The 24,179-nt window shown below is 48.9% G+C and overlaps 2 protein-coding genes and 2 non-coding genes across 5 annotated transcripts in view; 1 reads left to right on the top strand and 3 right to left on the bottom strand.

Annotated features, from left to right (window-relative positions):
* LOC135820789 (protein CASP-like) overlaps positions 1-10,097 on the bottom strand; it is a 49,219-nt gene extending 39,122 nt beyond the window's left edge. The window contains exons 1-4 of the mRNA XM_065333833.1: positions 9,881-10,097; positions 4,048-4,206; positions 2,056-2,193; positions 65-143 (exon numbers count right to left, since the gene is read on the bottom strand). Of these exons, the coding sequence (XP_065189905.1) occupies positions 65-143; positions 2,056-2,193; positions 4,048-4,206; positions 9,881-9,943 (439 nt within the window). The 5' untranslated portion in view covers positions 9,944-10,097. The remainder of the gene's footprint in view (positions 1-64; positions 144-2,055; positions 2,194-4,047; positions 4,207-9,880) is intronic.
* Positions 711-782, bottom strand: Trnam-cau (transfer RNA methionine (anticodon CAU)). Its single transcript has one exon. It is a non-coding gene; the product is annotated as a tRNA-Met (tRNA).
* An 845-nt stretch (positions 10,098-10,942) lies between the features above and the next one.
* Positions 10,943-11,014, top strand: Trnam-cau (transfer RNA methionine (anticodon CAU)). The gene has a single exon. It is a non-coding gene; the product is annotated as a tRNA-Met (tRNA).
* Positions 11,015-13,213: 2,199 nt separating this feature from the next.
* LOC135820788 (uncharacterized) overlaps positions 13,214-24,179 on the bottom strand; it is a 24,341-nt gene continuing 13,375 nt past the window's right edge. For both annotated transcript variants that reach the window (XM_065333831.1, XM_065333832.1), the window contains exons 9-15: positions 23,847-24,042; positions 22,203-22,393; positions 21,158-21,358; positions 19,437-19,508; positions 16,789-17,122; positions 14,738-14,876; positions 13,214-14,086 (exon numbers count right to left, since the gene is read on the bottom strand). In XM_065333831.1, coding sequence (XP_065189903.1) covers positions 13,888-14,086; positions 14,738-14,876; positions 16,789-17,122; positions 19,437-19,508; positions 21,158-21,358; positions 22,203-22,393; positions 23,847-24,042 — 1,332 coding nt within the window. In that variant the 3' untranslated portion in view covers positions 13,214-13,887. The remainder of the gene's footprint in view (positions 14,087-14,737; positions 14,877-16,788; positions 17,123-19,436; positions 19,509-21,157; positions 21,359-22,202; positions 22,394-23,846; positions 24,043-24,179) is intronic.

The following is a 24,179-nucleotide window of genomic DNA, read 5'->3' as shown; positions in this document are numbered from 1 at the left end:
TCAGCATACTACCCCAGACCAGGGTACACAGCATGCATAGCAGTGCAGTAGCTACCATAGTTACCTTGATTTCGAACTTCAGCATACTCTTTGTTATACTGATCCAAGGTTTCACGCAACTTCTTATTCTCCAACTCCAAGTCCTGACAAAATTCAACATGCACACATGCGCACATTATACACACATGCACACACATGCACACACATGCACATATACTTGTACTTGTTGCTCGCTGCCAAAACTGGTCACGTGGGTCTCCCCGGGAGAGGGGAGAGAGATTCAAAAGGAATGATGACTCAATTGGCTATTGAACCGCCCAACGACCCCCCCCCCCCCCCCCCCTGAAATCCCCAAAATTCTGGGTGGACTTGAAAATGATCCCACTTATGGGCTCACCACACCTCAGTAAGTGACACATATACACACACATGCACACACATGCACATGCACACACATGCACATACATGCACACACATGCACACACATGCACACACATGCACACACATGCACACACATGCACACACATGCACACACACATGCACACATAATTATGCAAATCCGTTGTATTACAAGTGTAGTTCAAAGCGGCCCGAAAAACATCCCTGCATGAATGCACAAAAGAGAAAGAAACAGAGGGTCAGGGAAAGAGAGAAAGAGAAAGGCAGAAAGAGAGGGAATGCGGACGGAGAGGAAGAAAAAAAGAAGTCGTTAGCAGAGGATGGTTTCGATCCATCGACCTCTGGGTTATGGGCCCAGCACGCTTCCGCTGCGCCACTCTGCTTTGCCACACATAAATCTTTTCCAAATACCGTATTATCTCTAATATAAGCACAGTTTCCAATAATAGCACATCTCCAATAATAGAACACCTTGGGCGGCATTCAAAAAAATAAAGTGCTCGGTCTCCGGCTCCATTATAAGCACACCGTGTAAATTCATTATCTGTACCGGCGAAATAACCCTGAAATGTGTGTGTCTGACATATAAATTTGGCATGGCAACATGCCTCTGAAATGAGGTTGAAATAATAATGGAACAGTCTCCAATAAAGGAACGTCTCCATTAATAGCACGGGGCGGAGGTACATTGAAAAAACAAAGGACCGTGCTTATATTAGAGATAATACAGTAAGGTATACAACTACCGTATTTTCTGGAATTAGGGCCGGTCTGCTATTACCGCCTGTCTGAAACCCGCGCCACAATATTTCAGGGCTTTTCTGTGGAAAGTCAAAGGAAGTGTTGTGTGTAGATTGCTTTTCAAACTGGGTGAAATGTTCCGTGCCAAAATCCGTATAGGCTCTACGGATTTTTTCGAGGCGTGCTCCATACGATTTTTCGGCACGGAGAATCCGTGTGGACTGGCTTTCATACGAACCATGTTTCGTATGGAGACTTTACGTCATCGGGTGCAGAAAGATTTTTCGCGTACAAATTCGGTACGAGAAACATCGATTTTCCGCGGGAAGTTTTGATTTCGGTACAAATTTCAAAGTTAAAAGGCATAGCGCGGGAATGTGACGTGTTTGCGATCGTAACCTAGGCAATGATGGCAAACACATAAGTTCCGTACTCCGGAACATTTCACTGCTTGAAAACGACGTATAAAAATCCGTAGCGCCTCTACGGATTTTGGCCCGAAAAATCATACTCCGGAACCTCTCTATTGCCGATAATACGGTACATCCTTCATCTTTGAAGTCATATAATCATACTGTATAAGTAGAAAGCTTCGTTTGGAATTAACTTTCGCTATATTCGTTAGGGCGCACGGAATAACTAAAGTTTGCACCAAACTTCAGTTTTTTTTCTGAATGTTCGGGACGACGGACCTCGACCAAAAACGAAATTTAGTACGTAACGATCCTGCTGGTGGAGTGATCTAACGAAAGATTTCGTAAATGAAATTTGAACTTATACAGTACAGAAAGGCACACAATGAAAACCTTGGGCGCATTCCGTTGTGACTCAGAGTCTCATGGCTGAACCAATCATCCGACAACGAACTACTGCCTCTGTACTTATGAAGTACACAGACATACAGCTAAAGATTACCTGCATGGATGTCAGTCTCTTCTGCAATGTGGAAACTTGATCCAGTGCTGGTGCTGGATCGGGAGCATCAGCAAGGCGTTTGTACAGGTTCAGAAATGAACCCTCTGCAGCCTTGGCTCGGCGTGACAATGTGTCAACCTTGTAACAGAGAGAGAGAAAAGAGAGAGGGGGGGGGGAGAGAGAGAGAGAGAGAGAGAGAGAGAGAGAGAGAGAGAGAGAGAGAGAGAGAGAGAGAGAGAGAGAGAGAGAGAGAGAGAGAGAGAGAGAGAGAGAGAGAGAGAGAGAGAGAGAGAGAGAGAGAGAGAGAGAGAGAGAGAGAGAGAGAGAGAGAGAGAGAGAGAGAGAGAGAGGATTGACAGCATGTTATAGCACCACCACCACCATCGTTACCATAGTTACCCAATCGCCACAGCCACCAAGCACTGGTGTTGCAAAAGAAGGATCCACGAGCGGAATTCGAACCCAGCGTTGGGGCGGGGGAGCAGTGTAGCAAGAAGGACCCATGAGTGTGTGTGATCCCTGGTAGCCTAATCGGTAGGGCACTGTCCCAGAAAGACAGGGGTGCTGGGTTCGAATCCCGCTCGTGGATCCTTCTTTTGCAACATCGGCGCCTGGCAATGGCTCGAACCCACGACCCATCGTACCCCCCGCGAGTAGGTACGGCGTGAGGACACAGTCTGTTGGGGCGGGAGAGCAGTGTAGCGAGAAGGACCCATGAGTGTGTGTGATCCCCGGTAGCCTAGTCAGTAGGGCACTGTCCCGGAAAGACAGGGGCGCTGGGTTCGAATCCCGCTCGTGGATCCTTCTTGCTACATGTGTACGCTAAAATTCTTCAAAAAAAGATTGAAAGGTTAACGATTTGCAATTTTCCCAATTTAATAGTGTGCAGAACGTTTAAAAACCCTGTCATAACACTCCCGTCTTTTATTTGTCTAGTGGAGGGGATACATGCGTTCCCTCCCCTCCCCTTACCCATGTATTCTCTAGTACAGAGCAGAGACGGACTAGAGTACGAGTAACTTTTCTTGAAATACTATAGTCTATAGTGACAATGTCATTTCTCTCATTCTACCACAGAACACGCGGAACACATGCACACATTGCTGTACAGAACACAGTTCACAAGCACACATTGCTGAAGTGGTGAAGTCATGCAGTGACATGCACACAGCACATCATGTGACCCAGACACGGTCTGCTCGGTGAGCAGCTCCAGATCAGGGGAGTCCGGGCAAGGGCAGTCTGGGTAAGGGCAGTATGGACAAAGGCTATTTAGGCAAAGAGAGTTCGGGCAATTGATATACATGAAAGGGGAGTTTGGGCAATCGAAATCCAGGGAAGTGGAGTTTGGGCAATTGAAATCCAGGGAAGTGGAGTTTGGGCAATTGAAATCCAGGGAAGTGGAGTTTGGGCAATTGAAATCCAGGTAAGTGGAGTTTGGGCAATTGAAATCCAGGGAAGTGGAGTTTGGGCAATTGAAATCCAGGGAAGTGGAGTTTGGGCAATTGAAATCCGGGGAAGTGGAGTTTGGGCAATTGAAATCCAGGGAAGTGGAGTTTGGGAAATTGAAATCCAGGGAAGTGAAGTTTGGGCAATTGAAATCCAGGGAAGTGGAGTTTGGGCAATTGAAATCCAGGGAAGTGGAGTTTGGGAAATTGAAATCCAGGGAAGTGAAGTTTGGGCAATTGAAATCCAGGGAAGTGGAGTTTGGGCAATTGAAATCCAGGGAAGTGGAGTTTGGGCAATTGAAATCCAGGGAAGGGGAGTTTGGGCAATTGAAATCCAGGGAAGTGGAGTTTGGGCAAATGAAATCCAGGGAAGGGGAGTTTGGGCAATTGAAATCCAGGGAAGTGGAGTTTGGGCAATTGAAATCTAGGGAAGGGGAGTTTGGGCAATTGAAATCCAGGGAAGTGGAGTTTGGGCAAGTGGTCAGTACTAGAGCGTCGCGGTACTTGCAAGGGCAATGAGTGTACTCAAGATAATGGTTCTCACCTCGGCTTGGAAGCTCTTTAGCAGGGCGGAAACACGTTTGCGCTCATCTTCCGGCGTGTTGCGCTTGTAATCACGGCTGAGCTCAATCAACTTCTTGCGCGACGTGTCGGCACTGTCTTGACGCTGGGCAATCTCTGCTGCCGCTGTATCCAACTCATGCTGAACAACGACAACGATGACGACGACGACAACAACAACGACAGTGGCAAAATAGATGGCCACAGTAAAGAAAACACGGGCAACAAGAACACAAAATTAATGAAAACGACAACTACAACACCTGTACGGGAGACCAGTGGTAGTACCGCAAAGTACCCGCCCCCTGTAAAGTGACTTTGGCGTATACAACGAAATACAATGTTGAACCGACGCATGCACTGCTGGACACAATACGTGCCAGTGCAGGACGGAAATGTGCACGATCCAGCACATCGAGTCTCATCGTCCACATTGTTGTATATCGTACTACACTTGACAGCCTTGATCTTAATTCCCGCCCCCTGCCAAAAACCCAGCTGGGAAGCGACATGGCGTGGGGGGGGGGGGGGGGGCAGATCAACAGTACTTTACGGTATTAAAGGGGAAGTTAAGCCTAAAGGGAGAATGAAGTTGAAGACACTGCAGCTGTACTTATGGTTGATAAATATGGTGGTAAAGACACACAGACAGTGGTGTCTTCAACTTCATTCTCCCGAGTCAAGCTCCGTATGAAGACATCCAAGAAGAAGATTGCCTGATGAGTCCAGCGGGGACGAAACGTACGTCGCAATCGAGCTACAGTGAACCCTGTCTAAGGCCACCCCTCAAGGGACGAGAAAAAGTGGTCGCCGTGGCCAGGTGGTCTTCTTATCCAGGTTCAGTGGGTCACGTGACCATATCCACATGTGATACATCATTTTGATCAGTGCATCACAGTGCACACACCTATGCTACTCTAGCACGACTCATGTGCCTGGGGTCCTCAGACCTGTCAAATGTCGTGCATGCACCATGTACAGCTACACTTCCTGCACTGATGTGTAGATCTACCATGCCTGGTGCACCATGCAATGCGTACATTTACATGACTAGCACTGTGCAACGCGGTCGCGGGTGGGTGGTCGCCGGTCGCGTTGAGCGAGTGGTCGCCTTATCCGAGGTGTTTTGAATGTGAATGCGTCCGTGACAAGGAAAAGTGGTCGCCATGGTCGAGTGGTCGCCATATCCGAGGTGTTTTGAATGTGAATGCGTCCGTGACAAGGAAAAGTGGTCGCCATGGTCGAGTGGTCGCCATATCCGAGGTGTTTTGAATGTGAATGCGTCCGTGACAAGGAAAAGTGGTCGCCATGGTCGAGTGGTCGCCATATCCGAGGTGTTTTGAATGTGAATGCGTCCGTGACAAGGAAAAGTGGTCGCCATGGTCGAGTGGTCGCCATATCCGAGGTGTTTTGAATGTGAATGCGTCCGTGACAAGGAAAAGTGGTCGCCATGGTCGAGTGGTCGCCATATCCGAGGTGTTTTGAATGTGAATGCGTCCGTGACAAGGAAAAGTGGTCGCCATGGTCGAGTGGTCGCCATATCCGAGGTGTTTTGAATGTGAATGCGTCCGTGACAAGGAAAAGTGGTCGCCATGGTCGAGTGGTCGCCATATCCGAGGTGTTTTGAATGTGAATGCGTCCGTGACAAGGAAAAGTGGTCGCCATGGTCGAGTGGTCGCCATATCCGAGGTGTTTTGAATGTGAATGCGTCCGTGACAAGGAAAAGTGGTCGCCATGGTCGAGTGGTCGCCATATCCGAGGTGTTTTGAATGTGAATGCGTCCGTGACAAGGAAAAGTGGTCGCCATGGTCGAGTGGTCGCCATATCCGAGGTGTTTTGAATGTGAATGCGTCCGTGACAAGGAAAAGTGGTCGCCATGGTCGAGTGGTCGCCATGGTCGAGTGGTCGCCATTACAGGTTTCACTGTATGTGGTTTTTTGTTTTTGTTTTTTTTTTACTTTGTTTTACTTCGCAAAATCCAAACGGGAATTTCTTCCCAATGACAAGGTAGCGGAGATCTTAAGACGGAAGAAAAGAGAGAGAGAGAGAGAGAGAGAGAGAGGGAGAAAAAAAGGAAAGAAAAAAGTGTGTATGCACTGGAAATGATAGTCAGCTGGAAATCGGATCCATTGTCAAACATGGCATTTGCTACTGTTGCATGTAGTCAACAAGCAATTGCGTAGGGTACTGCTGCAGCTTTGAAGGTCTCCAGCGTTGTGCTGGAGCGGACGTCTCCAGGTAATCTGTTCCATTTACCTGTAGCGTTGAAGGCGTACCTCGACTTGCCAGCGTTTGTTCTTGCAACTGGAAGACTGAGTCCGTCCTGCTGCTGAAGGCGGGTTTCTCTGGTCATTTGTGGAGTTATTAGTTCTGTGACGGACTGCGATGTCTCACCGTGTAGGCTCTTCCACACAAGAGCTAAGGTGTTCTGGTGGAAGTGCTCTGACACCAGCAAAACTCCCAGCCGGGTCAGCAAAGGTTCAGCTGAGTGTCGCGTGGGCACACCGTTGCCCTACTACTAGGCTATTAGGTTTAACAGACTTTAATAGGTTTTCAAATTTCCGTAAGCTACGGTTATTACAATTCAAAGAATTATTACTAGTTTCTTCGCTCCGAAAATCTATCACCATGTCTCATCGTGGAAATAGAGGTGGAAGAGGTAGGGCTAGAAGCTTTGAGTCCCCGGCAGCTACAGCAGCTCTAAGCGCCACAGCCCCCCCCCCCAACATCAGCAACGGCAAATATTGTCCAACAACATCAATCCAAGCAACCAACCAAACAGGGAAGAGGAAAACCCCACGGTCCTAGAGCAACACACGCTCCGCCATCAAGCGCAACAATGCCAAAGGCGACGAGACCGTCAGAACACAATAGCCCTGAGTCATCAGGCGCATTGCCAGATCTGTTTTCCGGTCTGGACGTGTTCGGGATGAATCCCACACACCCGCACTATATGTTTGGTACCGACTTATCATCAATATCAGAGGTGTCTGAGACTATGCACCGCTCGCTAACAGCATCGAGCAATGAGTTCGCTAAGCGAATTCCATCATCCGTGACATATCTCAACATTTTCTGGTCGGCAATGTACCGCTTTTCAGCAATTCAACGATCTAAAGGTACATTTCAGGACGTCGACATAAAAGATTTTATGTCAATGTACGAGGCGCAGGCTCGCCCGATACCGTCCAATGTTGCTACCGTAATTGGCCTCATTGGTGAATTTACAACTCCCAATGGCGTGCACATGGTCCCCGCGATTGCTCATTCGACTAACCAAAACGCTAACCGTGATTTTGGAAATATCGCTATAGCAAACCGGGCTCACTACGCCGTAACGCCCACGGCCACTATCGCGCTCGAACGAGTGTATGAGGAGCTGAATCCTCCTGTGCCTTTCACTCCGCACTGGAACTCAGCGTTAGCGGCTGTGAACCATCACATCAACCGAAATTGTGTCGGCTATATGCCAAGAGCACCTATTCGGGAATTCACACGCGCCGACCTCAACTCGTTACTCGGCGACCCTCCGAACGTAGCAGCCATTCCTGCAACTACACGTTATGGATGGGTCCCTGAACTTGCAGCTGCGTGGACCGACGCACTTCTCACTACCTACGTCACTACAACTGACATGAGAAGTTTGCCACTAACAGGTCATGTTTCAACGTGTATTGAACTTATGCAAGTAGAAGACCTGAATGTTGCTGTACCTCAAGCTGGTAGGAACCTCTCAGCTGCGGTACGTCCTCGAGGACCGTGCCGTATGACTGCGACAGAGGTGACTGCCGCCGCCATTCTTGGTCTGCGTAGATTCCGCAGTCAACAAGATTCGCGATTGACCGCGCCAGTTACACCCAACATGGGTCAACCTCCTTTAGGAGCCGCGTGGGATTTCGACAACGGCTGGCTCAACGCTAGGGATGGGATGCAGATCCGCCAGTTTTCATTTCTGGGCGGATCCCTTCAGTCAACCACTGCTATAAGCACGTGGATGGGCCGTACACTGAAGTAAAAGAAAATATACGCCCATTGGTCAGGATCGTTGCTGTGTCATCTTCTATGTGCCATGCGCTACTTGATGTACCAGCCTGCTATGTCGGATACCGCCAACCATGCATCGACTAGGCGCCAGGCGCGAACTGATGGTGGTGGTGGTGAGAAGGAGAGCTCTGTGACAGAACTTTGCAGCTTAGAGAGCGTGTGTGGGCAGGCGTGTGTTTACCGCCATATTGCCAGGTGTGTCTTTACCACCATATTTATCAAGTTAATCAAAATTTCACCAGTTGTAGTCTTCGGGGTGCTGAGTCGAATGGTCTTGGTCCGAGGAAGCCGAGACGCTCCCTTCCTACTTTAATCCCAATCGAACTTGCGCACTTCCACCGAAACTGGGTGACTGCGCCCTACTAGATTGGGATTTGTATGCAAAATGTCACTAAAAGCGCCATTTCGTTCTTATAAAAGCACGGATGACCGCGATTGGCTCATATGTTGTAGTCTTTTGGACGCTGAGTCGACTGGTTTTGGTCCGAAAAGGCTGCGATGCAGGGTTTGGCCCTTATTCCCAATCGAACATGGTTGAACAAGCGGTCACGTGCTCCTGCGCACACCAGTCGCCTGGTCACCGTGCCTGCAGGGTACAACTTACAGCCTGTTTTGACCTTTTTTGGGTGCAGTCCTGTCACTCGAGTTGAACTCGAGTTGAACCTTGGTGTGAAAGTTGTCGCCTGCTGGCGCTGTGACCAGGTGACTTGGGCACGCAGGAGCACGTGACCGCTTGTTCAACCAAAAATCAGCAAAAGTAAGCCGGCGCGAAACGCAGAACTGTAGCAAAAAAAAACTAATGAAATTGACTCGGATCGTAAACATTTCCAGGCGCAAACTGGTACATGTATGTGGTCGTAAACAGTGAACTATAACCGGCGCGCATATTTCCCGGTTTACCGTACCCTCATTATTACGTATTAAAAAAATGATCTGCCGACAACCCAAAATTCCTCAGCCAGCTCAATCTCAACTGACACGACGTGAGTTTGTCGGCGCACTACATGCACCGTCAACCTTGCGAACAACAACACTTTCCGTACGACTGAATGAGGGTCGTTATTCGCAAGGCTGACTGCATATGTATGCATTTATTTGCACCCCGGAGAACTGTACTAGTTTGCACATGCACATGGGGGAGGGGGGGGAGAGGGAGGGGGGGGGGGAGAGGGGGGAGGGGGAGGGGGGGTGCAAGTGGTTCTTCGTTGACCGACAGTACTGTATTCAATGTGTGCACCATACCATGCTCAAGAGTACATGATTGTATAATATGTATGTGTAAAGTGTGGAGTTCGTGACAGGGGGTGGGGGGCTGGGCAGACACGGCAACACACACGAGCGCACGTATATCCACATACATACATGTACACACACACACACACACACACACACACAAACGCACACACAAACACACGCGCGCACGCACACACACACACACACACACACACACACAAACGCACACACAAACACACGCGCGCACGCACTCACACACACACACACATGCTCTTTCTGTGCTGCTGCTGCTGCTGCTGCAGACTTCCATTGAGTGCGCGGCACGAATTACAATTGTATCTTGTTACCTGTTGAAAAGAAACATTTTCCGCGAATTGATAAAGCAGTGTCAGGGTCAGGGTGTCGTGCTGGGATGTGAAGCAAGCGAGTGAAATGGCCACTTCGATTTACCCACGTGCATGATGATGCTGATGACAGGGCCATCGAGGATGTTGCTGAGCGATTTCAAAACACTACAAAATTCACTCTGGTTCACGTACCTGCAAACGGGGCAGACTGATGTCCTTCCAAAACTGAATCAGCGAGGAGGCCGAAGCCGCCATGATGGCAACGCTACTTGTTCAGCACGATCTACGCGTGATGTCCCACTTCAACACGGAGTGCAAGGAATCTCTACTTCGACCAGACGCTGATTTCAAGACAACAAAAAGAGCTGAGAAAGCCATCACTCGGCATCAGACTCAGTGCATGCAGTCTTGTTGCAGTTGTTGTGTTCCAGCTTTGAGTTTGAGTTTGAGTTTGACGTAGACGTACAGCATGAATCATGATCATTCTACGGATGACTGAATGAATGATGTCATCTATTCTAGACGTCACGTGACATCAGGGCATGACTTCAAGTGGTGACTACACCCAATTTCCAAAACTTGCTCCGATCGCTTCGATTTTGGTCTCATTCGATTCTCCCAGGCGTAGTACATAGGAAATCTGTAAGTATTATTCGAATCGGCCCAGCCATTCTTGAGTTATAGTGATTTGAAGTGCGCCAAGTTGGACTTTTGCTGGAAACAGAAATGAATGGGAGCGATGGGAGAATCGAGAACGACCGCACAGTCCGTGCATGCAGTCAGTGCACACGCCTCGTCACTCGAACTGCGCGTACGAAATTGCATACTTAGGTATGCTGGCGCAGAACAAATTCGCTCGTAGAGGAAGACGAAAGCGTCTCACCGCCTTGTAATCTCACATGGCCAGTAGTTTTTCGACGCTGAAGACGATGGAATAGTCCGCGACGCTGCGATCCGACCAGAACAACCCGAAATTCATACCCTGAAAAGTGCTGAGCGCAGAGCTCCTAAATTTTGTCGTATGGAAACGGGACTTCGGGTCTCAAGGGCACGAACATCTCCTCTCTCAGATAAAGTAATTCACTCGATGCGATATTCTACAATTTGACCTGGCCACGCCGAAATGCACTGCCATGTCGGATTCTCCCATCGGAAGTATAGAAACTTGTTTCCAAAAAATCAGCGTCTGGGTGCGAGGGAGTAAAGTCACTACTTCAAGACAAAAAGACATCGCAGGGTCCAGTTTCATGGTGAAGCAGAGTGGCGCAGCGGAAGCGTGCTGGGCCCATAACCCAGAGGTCGATGGATCGAAACCATCCTCTGCTAGCTTTTTCCTTTTTTTTCTTCTCCTTTTCATTCTGTTCACACTGTCGCTGTCGCTACATGTACATGACTGTATTCTCGTGTCCGAAGAAGAAGAGTGTTGAAGTTTTTTTTTTATTGTCCACCTTCTGGCAGATCCTAGAGCCTACTGCCTGTACTGGCAGTACTGCAGCTCATGTAAATTGTTTTAAAAGTATCACTGTTGATTCTCTGTCACTAGTCGGGGTCATTTGACTGGAAATAGCATCTCTGGGTCCTGCGGGTTGTAATGGTCTTCTTGGACAGGTGGTCGCCTTATCCGAGTGGTCGCCTTGACAGGTTTTGGTGTACATGTACCATTAGGCCACCCTTTCTTTTTTCGTTGTTTAACGTCCGCGCCCGCGTACCTTTTTGCCTCCGACCGAAAAAAAAAACAAGAAAGTAGTAGTACCAATAATATGCGAAGTTGTAAATACATGATTGTGTAGTTTCACAGTGTGCCGATCATGACCCTAAACTTATAATCTTGCCTCCCGGGCATGCCTTTGTCTTGTGTTCTTTTTCTTTTTTTGTTGGCTTTTAAATATCGTACGGTGTGTGCCCTAGTAAAAATCCAGATGTAATGAATTCATGACATGCTAACTCCATGCTATGTACCTGTTTTGTTGGATTCATCAGGCATGTGCTCCAATGTACCATCAAAGAGTGTTGTTCTATGCCTGCAAGTGCCGTTAGACCCAGAAATATTGTATATATCACATGCTTCACTGGTCAAAATGTTTGATTGGGGTTTCCAGTTTTTGGAATGGGCTTTTGTTTTTTTTCCGCCCTCCCGCGTACCTTTTCGCGAAAAAAAGGACGTTAAACAATGAATTAACAAAGGGTGGCCTTAGTAGGCATTACCGGTATCTGAGTATCTCGTTAAACACAGCAAGTTTGTTTTGGTAAATTTTAGCGGGAGCCTCAAAGTGTTAAAGTGCGAATCAATGCATCTTCATCAATTTTCATTCATTCATTCATTCATTCTGAGACTTTATTTGAATATCTCTAGTTGCATAATTCCTACGAAGTAGTGGTTGCGACCTCGGCGATGATTTGTAAGAAAAGGGTTTGCTCCCCACACCGGAGCTCGCGCTATTCCGCCGACTTTACTTGACACTTGACTGACTCACGACTGCCATCCAGAGCACACGAGAAGTCCATCGAACCTTCGACTCGGCAAACCTGCAAGAAAGCACCACTCGACGTCTGTCTCACCCAGGGGCCGTCCAGGAGCGACACTGACTCACGCTGCTATCTGGTGCTCACGAGGTGTTTGTCGCGCTGAAAACGGAGCGTCTCTGTAAGTTTGTATCCCTGGTGATGGTTGTGCCTGGAGAGCACTATATAAGTGGTGCTCTTCAGGCACAATCTTCCTCAGCCTACTCAAGCTCAACTGATGAGGGGTGAATTCCCCGAAACACTGTGTATTGAGCAGGGAGTGGTGCTTTCTTGCAGGTTTGCCGAGTCGAAGGTTCGATGGACTTCTCGTGTGCTCTGGATGGCAGTCGTGAGTCAGTCAAGTGTCAAGTAAAGTCGGCGGAATAGCGCGAGCTCCGGTGTGGGGAGCCAACCCTTTTCTTGCATAATTCCTGTTACAAGATAAGCCGGTCTCGTTAGGCGAAAACTGCAGAACTGGTACTGTAGCTTGCGTTTATTTGGACTTTTCACGACTCGAAATGAATGCTATGCCGGAGACATGTGATGATAACGCCAACGAGTCGTGAATGCATACATTGTAGGTTAATTAACAATTGAAGAAAATACACACAGTAGTAACGACCTTGCGTTCTTCAGGCTGAGCATATCCGCACATAACACATATGAGGCATTTATAATACAGCCTTGCTGCGCAGAACTATTATTATAACTAAGACGTGTCAGTCGTTAAAACGTTAGACTTACTTCCTCGTTATATTTACATGTACACGTCTTACAGTAAGGACAGTGGCTGTGGAGACAGGTTTGGAATAATTGGATCATCCCAGGGCCAAAAATTCAAAATCTGACATGCAGCTTTTACAGGTACTCCAAATGTCAGAAAAATATGAATTTTGGGCCCCGGAAAGGGGGGGGGGGGCTTAGACCCCCGAGCGACTACCACCCCCCCCCCCCCCCCCCCCCCCGGAAAATATGGTATGTACTGAGTCCATCCAGCCTGGGGAAATCCCCGTTGCATCAACGTCCTTTGCCCGGCGCTGCAGAGCGCTGGAAATATGTTATTAGTACATATTACCTTTAAGGCTCAAAGCATACAGAATTGGCAAAAATGTAGTGATGATGAACGTGCAAGAAACTGTGTGCGTGCGTGCGTGCGTGTGGAAATTCCAGTAATTATGTGGTGCCGGTTGCTGGCTGCAAATACAGTACCATGAATACTCAAACTTGAGTGTAAATACAGGATGATTGTCGCTCATGTAGCTGCGATTCTCTGGGGGGGGGGGGGGGGGAGACTTCCAATTACGCATAGCATACATCAGACAATCATGGCGGCTGATCGAAGACAAAGGGGAGTGATGCAGACAGCACTGAGACAGTTTGCAGAATGCCAACTGTGTGCGATCTCCACCGGCTCCACAGTGCAGCAGCACAGACAAGAATAGACGACCAACCAAACCGATAGAAATCACAACACCATGCTGAAGCATGTACATGACTTGTATACACGCAGGGAAATCATCGAATGGATCCTAGAGTTTAGAGTTGAATAAAGGCTCTGAGAACGAGACACTTTGTAGAGAGACACGCTGTGGTACAAGAGAGAGAGAGGGGTGACACTTCGCAGCCAGACACTGCACAGCAAGTCAATTAGCGAGAAGCTGACACTTCACTGTATGAAGTGCACAGGCAGCGGCAGATCAGCAGAAGGAGTTGGCCGACACGATGGCATTCGTGTTTGGACAGCACTTCTCCATGTTGGCGTCGAAGGCGGTGCCGTTGCAGCAGAACAGACGAGGCGATGCCGAGCGCTCACGTGTGATGTCGAATAGCTTGGGACGCAGCGGATTCAGGCAGCACGCCGACTCATCTGGTAAGTACAGCTCAGATCCGCAGCAGCTATAGCCGTGGACGGCGGGGCATATGGACAAATGGACATGGAAGCGTTCAAAGACCATGCACACACACATGCGCGCGTGCACACACACATACACACACACACACACATGAACACACACACACACATACACACATGAACACACACACACACACACACACGCACATACATGTTCACAAATACGTACACAAGCACATGTGAACGATGACAAACCTTCACGATAAACTGGCCAAGCTTGAAAAGTGCACCCCCAAGTGCTCTACACGTCCAATCTGAAGTCCGCATAGAAGTGGGAACTTCTCAAACCCGATCTAGACCGATTTTCGGTTCGGAAACCTGATTGCGATTCGATGAGAAATGGGTTTTGGATGAGCCTTTGTGTGGATTTATCAAAACCATTCTTGGCCAAATCAGAAATCATTGAAGTGCGGACTTTCTCAAATCCCACCTTGATGGATTTTAGCCGTTTAGGCTCAGAAACCTGATTGTACTCGTAGTTCGATGACAAAATTAATGGGTTTTGGATTAGCATGTCAGCGCATTCATTCATGCTAAACCAGGCCAAATTCTATTGATACTAAACCAGAGCAAAATTTGCAAAACCCAGCCGAAACCCCGGAAAATGTGCGTGTGCTCTAAGGCTAAGTGCTTACATTCTGGCATCGGAGGCTTCCATGGCTCGCGGTGGTCCACCCTGGCACTGGATACAGCGTTCTCCCAGGAGCGTGTTGTACACGGCGCGTGTGCCACAGCAGCTAGTGCCACGTGCGTTCACTACCGCCGATTCGGTCACTGCAGGCATACGTACACACATATGTGCACATACACGCACAACACACACACACACACACACCCGCACACACACAACACAACACCCACACGCACACGCACGCACACACACACACACACACACACACACACACACACACACACACACACATACACACACAACACACACACACACACACACACACACACACACACATACACACACACATATACACACATACACACATACACACATACACACACACATGCACACATACACACACACACACACACACACACACACACACACACACACACACACACACACATACACACACACACAGGAAATTCAGAGCCGAGCTGCAGTGAAAACCAAACACTACAGATACCTCAATAGGAATAGAACCACTGTAGGATGGTATAATTATATGGAATCAAGAGTACATAACCTCCCCCCAGAGTGTGCGACACCTGATCCAACTCTGCACAGGGTCTTGGTCGAGCGTAATCGGATCTTCTGATGTCATGCGTACACTCCACACCAGCGCAAGGCCAGTCTCGAGGCAGCGCACCGTTGTTTTTGATCCAAGAGTACCAGGCGTTGCACACTCTGGGGGGGGGGGGGGAGGGGGGGGGGGGGGTATGTACTCTTGATGGAACACATCACTAACATACCCTAGACCAATCGTCGAAACAGCCCACCAGCCGATATACACACACCCAGAGAATACTCATTTCCGATTTACTACCGAATGTAACTTTAAAATTAGTTTAAGTTCTTGTTAGGGTTCTTGTCAGTTTGGAGCGATTACAATGACCTCAATAGCACACCGTCCAGGGAGATAGGAAGTTGTATAAACCCGGGGGGGGGGGGGAGGGGGGAGGGCACGCCGCTGAGTTCCACGGATCCTGTTTGACACATCTCGACACGTGTACATTTTTTCCCCTCTGAGCACTTCTCAGGGCGTAAGAATTCATGATTTGACAGATATAGCAAGAAAACCATCTGGGAGCAGCCGGCTGTTCATGACTGTTTCTCTCAGAACTTTGATTTGTGATAGGAAATCACAGGCACGTAGCACCGACATTGGAGGTGGTCTGGCTGGAGGGGATGCACGGGTGGGGGGGGGGTCTCCCCTGGGAAATTTTTGAACTTAGGGTTCAACATCCTGCATTCTGGACACTTTTAGCATTGTGTTGCTAGAAAAGTGGTCCGGCCACAGCCGGACCAGCCGGACCGGCTGCTACGCCCCTGATCCATACCGTGAGGCATGCTGACCACTAGAACTGAACGAACTTGACAGTAAACTATGAGATCATGGATGCAATTGAAATCTGGCCCAGTGATCAATGACTGTATTTAAAGAGTTACTTTAACCAGCGACAAAGGACATGTTTTCCCTTCACCCAACCTCGGTGCCCACCTGTTCCTGTCTTCAGAAAACTGATCTCAGTATGCCATGGCACAATTGGCCAGGGGCACTCGCCTTCAGTTTTCTTTTGGGCTCTTCGCTGTCGCTGGATGCTTCTTTCTTTCTCCTTTTTAAAGAGATTTCAAGCATGGCACTGGAGGGCAACCATGGCAGTGGGTCACCCATGGTTATGGGGGTCAACCCTGGCACTGGGGGTCAAACCCTGGCACTGGGCCAATCCTGGCACTGGGTCAACCCTGGCACTGGGGAACCCTTGCACTGGGGGTCAAACCCTGGCACTGGGTCAAGCATGACACTGGGTCAACCCTGGCACTGGGGGTCAAACCCTAGCACTGGGGGTCAAACCCTGGCACTGGGTCAAGCATGACACTATGTCCACCCTGACACTGGGTCAACTCTGATACTGGGTCAAGCATGACACTGGGTCAAACGGTAAAATCTGGCACTGGGGGTCAAACCTAACACTGCGTCAAAAATGGCACCGGGTCGCTGGCACAACTTACGCGAGCAGCAAGTCTGTGTGGCCGGGTCAAACGCTCTATTGCCGCAGCATGCAAACTGCGGTAGCTCCTGAGTGCTGCGGAAGGTCTGGTTCAGCGCCAGCACCTGGCCATTGCAGCATAGCGAGGAGAGGCGGCTGAACGGCGAGATTCCGCAGCAGCTGTACGCGTCGCTGAGGGGAACCAGTCGCCGGAACCCGGAGCACTCCAGGCACTCGTGTGTGGCGGGGTCGAACGCCTGCGTCTCGCAGCAGCGCCAGTTGGCCGTTACTCGCTCTCCCGGCTGAGCACGTGATACTTGCCCAAGGCAGCACAGGCCACTGTCGCGGTCGTATACCTGCCAACAGCAACAGATGTGCATGCGCAAACAGGTGTACACGAACAAGAACATGTCATTAACCATACAGCACTGTAGGGCGACACAAAAAAATGGGGGTCAGCCTCCCGAAGCCTTTTGTAGGCCGTTCTAATTTTCATGTGCATGTACTACTGTACAGTCTTTGCACAGTTGAGTCACCGAGGATACGTTGGTATGCTGTGCTTGGTGAAATCCTAGCCTGCTCATTCTTCGGCCTTCGGCACTCCGTTCTTCGGCACTCCATTCTTCAGCACTCAGTTCTTCGGCAGCAGACAGTAATGTACGTCTACTTAAACACACATGCGAGCAAGCATGCATTCGTGGCAAAGGAACAGCAATTGGGGACTTGAAGATTGTTGCCATTCCAGTTTCAACCTGGTATAGAACAGCCCTGACCAAAGAAATCCGACAAAATGTGCCGAAAGTAGCGCCAAGGATCATGCGGCCCCTGCGGCCCTTGGATCGGCTTTTATGAGAACGTGCATGATGTAGTTGAAACGGGTATGCAGTGCTGCTTTGACTCACGGATTGGATTTCTTTGGACACAACTGTACGTTCTCTTCGGAAACAAATCTTCCTGACTTCCATGAGCCTGCGAATTGAGCTCTGAGGAACCACGTGATAGTGAATCCAATTGAGACTCAAATGATGCTGATTTATTCTCACTAAGAGAGAGGGGACCAGTTGTTCTCCTCAATACCATCAGAAAGGCTCTATCTCTGGTTGTACTCAAAAGAATAGCCCCAGCCGTCGATGGACACCTTGGCGCGATACAATCAGGTTTCAGAAGAGGCAGGAGCACGGCAGACGTCGTATGGACACAGCGTTGGATGAGTGCTAAGACACAGAGGCATCCATTCACCTACCACATGCTGGGAATCGACATGAGCCGTGCTTTTGACACTATCAACAGGCAGCGGCTATTGGAAGTGATGGATGGAGTAGTTGGCCCAGACGAACGCAAACTCTTGCGACTGCTCCTGGAGAGAACTACCCTCGTGGTCCGTGTTGGACAGGCGACCTCAGAGTCGTTCAGTAACACAGTTGGAACACCACAGGGCGATGGCCTAAGCCCAGTCCTGTTCACCTGTTATCTCGAAGCGGCCCTGAGGGATGTCCTGTCCCATCTGCCACCCCGTCCAGAAAGCGATAGACTACTACCCCATGAGAGCAGGTATGCTGACGATGTCAACTACTACAGCACAAGTCTAGATTGGTTACGAGCTGCACTGCCGATCATTGCGAAGGTCCTTGAATCCTGGTCGCTGTACGTAAACACCCAGAAGACGGAATGGGTCACAATATCGTCAACAACAGAAAATTGGAAAACAGTAAAGCAGCTGGGATCACTCATGGCAACTAACGAAGACATCCAAAGGCGAAAGCAGCGGGCAACGATTGCCTTCAAGAACATGTACACTCTGTGGCTGCGGAGGGAGCATGTCTCAGAAGCTCGCAGAGTTCGCCTCTACAATGCATATGTTCTGCCGACCCTATTGTACAATTGCTGTACGTGGGGATCAACAAAGGCAGTCAGTGACAAGCTGGACGTGTTCCACAGGCAACAGCTTCGCTCGCTACTGGGCATACATTACCCCAATCGTATCACAAACATCGAGTTATACCGGAGATGTCAGAGCCAGCCCATCTCCGAGGAAGTCCACAGACGAAGAATGACCATGCTGGGACATGTCCTACGCCTACCCGAAGACACACCACCGCAACAAGCCATGGCACTCTACTTCAATCCACCGAACACAGCCAAACCAGGAAGACCTCTGACTACTTTAGTCACCCAGATCCAGCAAGACTGCGTCCACAGACAAACGCCACTCAAGAGGAGCCCGCATCTGCAGAGCCTCCGGCAGAAGGCATCCGACAGGCAAGTGTGGAAGGCCTTCGTAAAAAACGCACAGTGAACACTGACGAAACAGAAGTTGCCCATCCTTCTCAGTGCTATTTGCTTATTGTCGATTTGTAAACCGTACCTTGCAGTCCATGTCTTCCCTTGTCATCATCATAATAGTATAGTTTTGTCTCTCTCCTTCTATTGCTCAGGAACACAGAGGCGGAAAGAGGCTGGTCCTCAAGTACGCGAAACTGTTCATAATAATAATAATAAGAGAGAGGGGTGGGAGAGGGAGGCTCTCAGGGGGTAGAGGTAGAGGGAGGGTAGAGGTAGAGAGGTGGGGCCGGGGGGGGGGAGGGGGGTCAGGGGGGGGGGGGGGGGAGATAACCGACCATGTGTGGTGGGGAAGGAGGTAATCAAGATAACAATAATTATGAGTCATACCTGTCCTCCACAGCATCCGGATCTTGTGTACACTGCAGGCAGTAGCACTTCTCTACTGAAGTCACAACACACCTAGTACACACATACACACATACACACACACACACACATACACACATACACACAAACATACACACACACATACACATACACACACACACACACACACACACACACACACACACACACACAAACATACACACACACATACACATACACACACATACACACATACACACACATACACACATACACACATACACACACACACACACAGACACACACACACACACACACACACACAGACACACAGACACACACACACACACACACACACACACACACACACACACACACACAGACACACACACACACACACACACACACACACAATCGTCTGATGACTGTGTTTGAACACGCTACTCGGAGTAACGAGAAAGATGTTTGGTCTCTGTTGTTCTGCCTTGTGTAATACGCTCTGCCCTTTTTGAGGTATTGAGCACTATTTGCAGCAGGACCTCAGACACTTTGTCTATACACACACATACACTCAATGGTAGAGTGCAGGGTATATGCATGAACAGACAGACAGACAGACAGACAGGAAGACAATTTATTCGATGAACGGGTAAATCATAGTAAAGTTGGATGCCCCCCCCCCCCCCCCCACATGCACTGGTGGTACTTAAAGAGGATAGATTGGCGTAATTATTGCCATGTAAGTCTAGGGAAGACAACAGATACTGTATAGGCAGAACATTTCGTCGGTCAATGATTTCGTCCAACTCCAAAGAAAGGGAGTTCGTCCGGTTTTAAATTTCGCCCATGGATCATACGAGTGTACATGTATTGAAAAGCTGGACAAATCGACATTCGTCCAGCATTTAATTTAGTCCAAACGCTCCTTGGACGAAAAAGACGAAATTAAATTCTGGACGAAAATTTCTGCTTGTACAGTAACTTGACAAGAAGGCTGCCGCACTACACAACATAAGTGCCACAGGCCGTGACCATGGTGACTGCATGAAGATCGGATTCTAGAGCCGGGGTCAATTTGAGAAAAAAGGCCCAAGAACAAGTCGCCCATGCACCCCATTGGCAAACTCAGTTTTCTCTATAAGGGCTGTGGGTAAGGGCACTAGCAGGAGAAGGTGTTCTTCGCTGCTTTTTGCCAAGACAGTTTTAAGCATACTCCATTTACAGTACAGCTGCCCTTTCACCAGAACTGTAGAATGATAACACATGTACTGCAAGACATGTGAATATAATGAGGAAGCAAATCTAACGTTTTAACGCGTGACATTTCTTCGTTACGATAAGTTCTGTTGAGGCTGTAATGCCACATATGTGATATGTGCGGTTATACCTCAAGACTGCAAGATCGTTATCGTATGTTCTCGTTAACCTATGAATTTTTGGACAATCGTTAAATTTGCGAATCGTTATAATAACACGTCTTACAGATTGTGGCATGCAGTAAAGCCTGTCCCAAAAAAAGGCCGACCACCCTGGAAAAACAACCACCTGTCTCAGAAGGCCAACCCCAAAAAACAACCACCTATCCCAGAAGACCACCGTTTGAACCGCGAATTAAAAAACAAACGACAAACAACAACACACCCAGGAATGAGAACTATCTGCGAAGGGGACTAAAAAAATTTCAAATATTTTTTTATTATTTCACTTCACCAATATGACAACTAATCTGCTGGATTACTCACCGACTCGCTCATGTTGTACGGCTTCGTGCCACAGCACGTGAGTGGTAGGCTCTTGGGCTGGATGACACGGCTCGGCGAGCCACGGCACAGCATGCAGTTGTGCGTCGTCGGGTTGAACGGGTAGCCGTCGTACGGGCAGCATGCCATCTGTGTGCCCAGCACTCCCGACCAGGTGTTGCGCAGAGCTCCTCCACAGCACAGCTGCACACCACAGCGGGGCAGGAGCAGGCAACATGCATGGGGTTACGCACACTATGCGCACACTATACGCACACAAAACGCACAGAGTATCCCACAGTTAGGGCACTTGTTTCATATATTGTTTTATTTACTGTCTGCACTTCTTGGCACATAATGAAAATAGCCAATACAAGGAAGTGAGGGTGAAGTCAAAATAATACCGTTTGGAGTCAAAACTACTACCTGAAATTAAAAAAATACTACTTAGTATCTACTTGAAGTCAAAATACTACCACTTAAAGTCAAAATACTACTACTTCATGAAATGCTACTACCGAAAAGTACCGTTGATCTGCCCCCTGTCGAATTTCTGCCTGTGAAGCGACGTCGGCGTATACAACGAAATACGATGTTGAACCGACGAATGTGCTGCTGTACACAAAGTGTGAGCGCAGGATGAAAATGTGCACAATCCAGCATTCCAGGTCTGATTTTCTGCTTTGCTATACAGTCAACTTCGCTAATAACGACTGCGGATATAACGACAATTCGCGAATAACGACAGAATTTCCATGCCCAGAGCAAAGTCCCATCCAACTGTAATACATATAATGAGACTTCGGGTATAACGACACTTCGCGAATAAGGACACTTTTCTGATGCCCCGCTGAGTGTCGTTATAAGCGAAGTTGACTGTACATCGTACTGCACTTGAACGACTTGATCTAAATCCCGCCCCCTGCCGAAAAATCAGCTGGGAAGCGACATGGAGTGGCGGCGGATCAACGGTACTTTACGGTACTTGAAGTCGAAATACTACTACTTGAAGTCGAAATATTACTACATTGTACTTGTACTGACTCACTTTATCAGATGGATCGAAGGCTTGATCACCGCAGCACCTGACCTGACTGCTGCGGGTCAGGATGGTAGCTGGACTGAAGGATTTCTGCTCACAGCAGAACACGTCGTTTGCACGGCCCAGCTGCTTGTTTCCACGGCAACAGGTGGCCTCCTCCGGGTTAAACGACGTGCGATTTCCACAGCACAGCCAGCCTGCGGGTGTAGCGGAGAAAGAAGGCAGAGAATGGCGGTTACAAGCTTACCCACTCACTCACTCACTCACTCACTCACCCACCCACTCACTCACTCACTCACTCATCCACCCACTCACTCACTCACTCACTCACTCACCCACCCACCCACCCACTCACTCACTCACTCACCCTTTCCTCCCCTCTGACTCTATTTCTGGTACACAGACACGTGTGAATATTAACATGCACATTCATGTCAACACAGCTCCTCGCTGCCACACTGAGCTGGACTTGATACCGGGAGCCGGTATCAGAATAAGTACTGTATTGGAATAAGTACTGTATTGGAATGCGGACATGACTGTCATTTGAACTGATGGACCCCCGAAGCTGGAATGGATGTACTTTCAAATGGGACGCTGCATTTTAATAAGCGTGAGATGATGTAAGAACAGCCCAGCAGCCATGTAATCCACAACAGACATGTAGACGAAGAGGTGTCAGTGACCTCCTGTTTCAAAGAGTTCCACACAGCGGTACTAATGTCTTCTCTCTCATCACTCGAGTCGCGCTATGCGCTTTTTAAATTGACACAAGCGTGGCTCAACTTACGAGCCAACTTCCTACCTACCCTTTGCCCTGTCAAACTTGAGATGAGGCAAGGAAGAATTTTACGGGTAACACAATGCTAGATGTACAGTTACCCCGATACTTACATCTCTCCCACTATAGTTGCGAGACACGAGGATGCCAGTTTTGGACATGCACACACACACACACCAGGGGCGTCGGAAGGAGGTAGAAAGTGGTACGGCTCGACAGTGAGAGGGGGTGCGGGGGAAACTTCCCGCGGGATTTTTTTTCAAAAACACTCAAAATACCCCTCTCAGAGGGTCTCCAAAGGTACAAAGTTCCGTAGTCGACAGTCTAGTCACGCGTTACAGTAGAGTCGCGCGCTGAAGAACGTGGAGCCCAAGAACTTCCAGCCTAAAATTCTGAGAACACAACAGCCTAAAGCTAAGAACGGCGGTGTTGGTTTTCTGGCATCTTGTGGGATACATATGATCCAGTACGGATTGTTTCTAAGAACGTAGCCAGATTTCATGAAAAATAAGAACGTCCCAGGCTAACGCCTTGGAAACAACGTTCTTGGGCGAGCGACTCTACTGTAGACGGTGCAGTGACCTGACTAGTGCACCGGTGACGGATCGCGGCTCACGATCACGCGTGGTCATGTACAAACTCGATACCCCCATTTTTTTACACCGGATTTGGACGTTCCGAGTGGACCACCTGGAGCCAAAAGTGGTACGGCTCGAGCCGTACCAGTTGTACCGCTTCTGACGCCCTTGTGCACACATACACACACACACACACACACATACACACACATACACACACACGCACATCCCCCCCCCCCCTCACACACACACACAAACACCAATCCCACACACAAGTTGACGATTGGTTACCTTTGCCTATCGTTCCCGGCTGTATGGAACCACCACAGCATTGCTGATCAGGACCCAGTGGTACTCCATTACAGCAAGGCGGTGGGGTATTCCCCGTGTGGCTGAAGTAAAGGCTACTAGTGGGACTGCATCTTGAACAGGTCTCAGTGGCAGGACGGCCTGCAGGACAGGATCCTGTGTTGGTTGGATAGGACACCTAGTCAACATGTACAGGATCAGAGACATAGAGAAATTTAGTATCATTGGTAGCTCGGCTTGCTTTAAAAAGCTCGTAGCTGTACTTATGAGGCCTTTATGGCCAAAACAGCTTGCTGTCTACATCATTGGGTAGTT

This window comes from Sycon ciliatum, chromosome 7 (assembly GCF_964019385.1).
Source record: "Sycon ciliatum chromosome 7, ocSycCili1.1, whole genome shotgun sequence".
NCBI classification, from domain to species: Eukaryota; Metazoa; Porifera; class Calcarea; order Leucosolenida; family Sycettidae; genus Sycon; species Sycon ciliatum.
The sequence above is the reverse complement of the archived record's forward strand: the minus strand, read 5'-3'. Positions and strand labels throughout refer to the sequence as shown.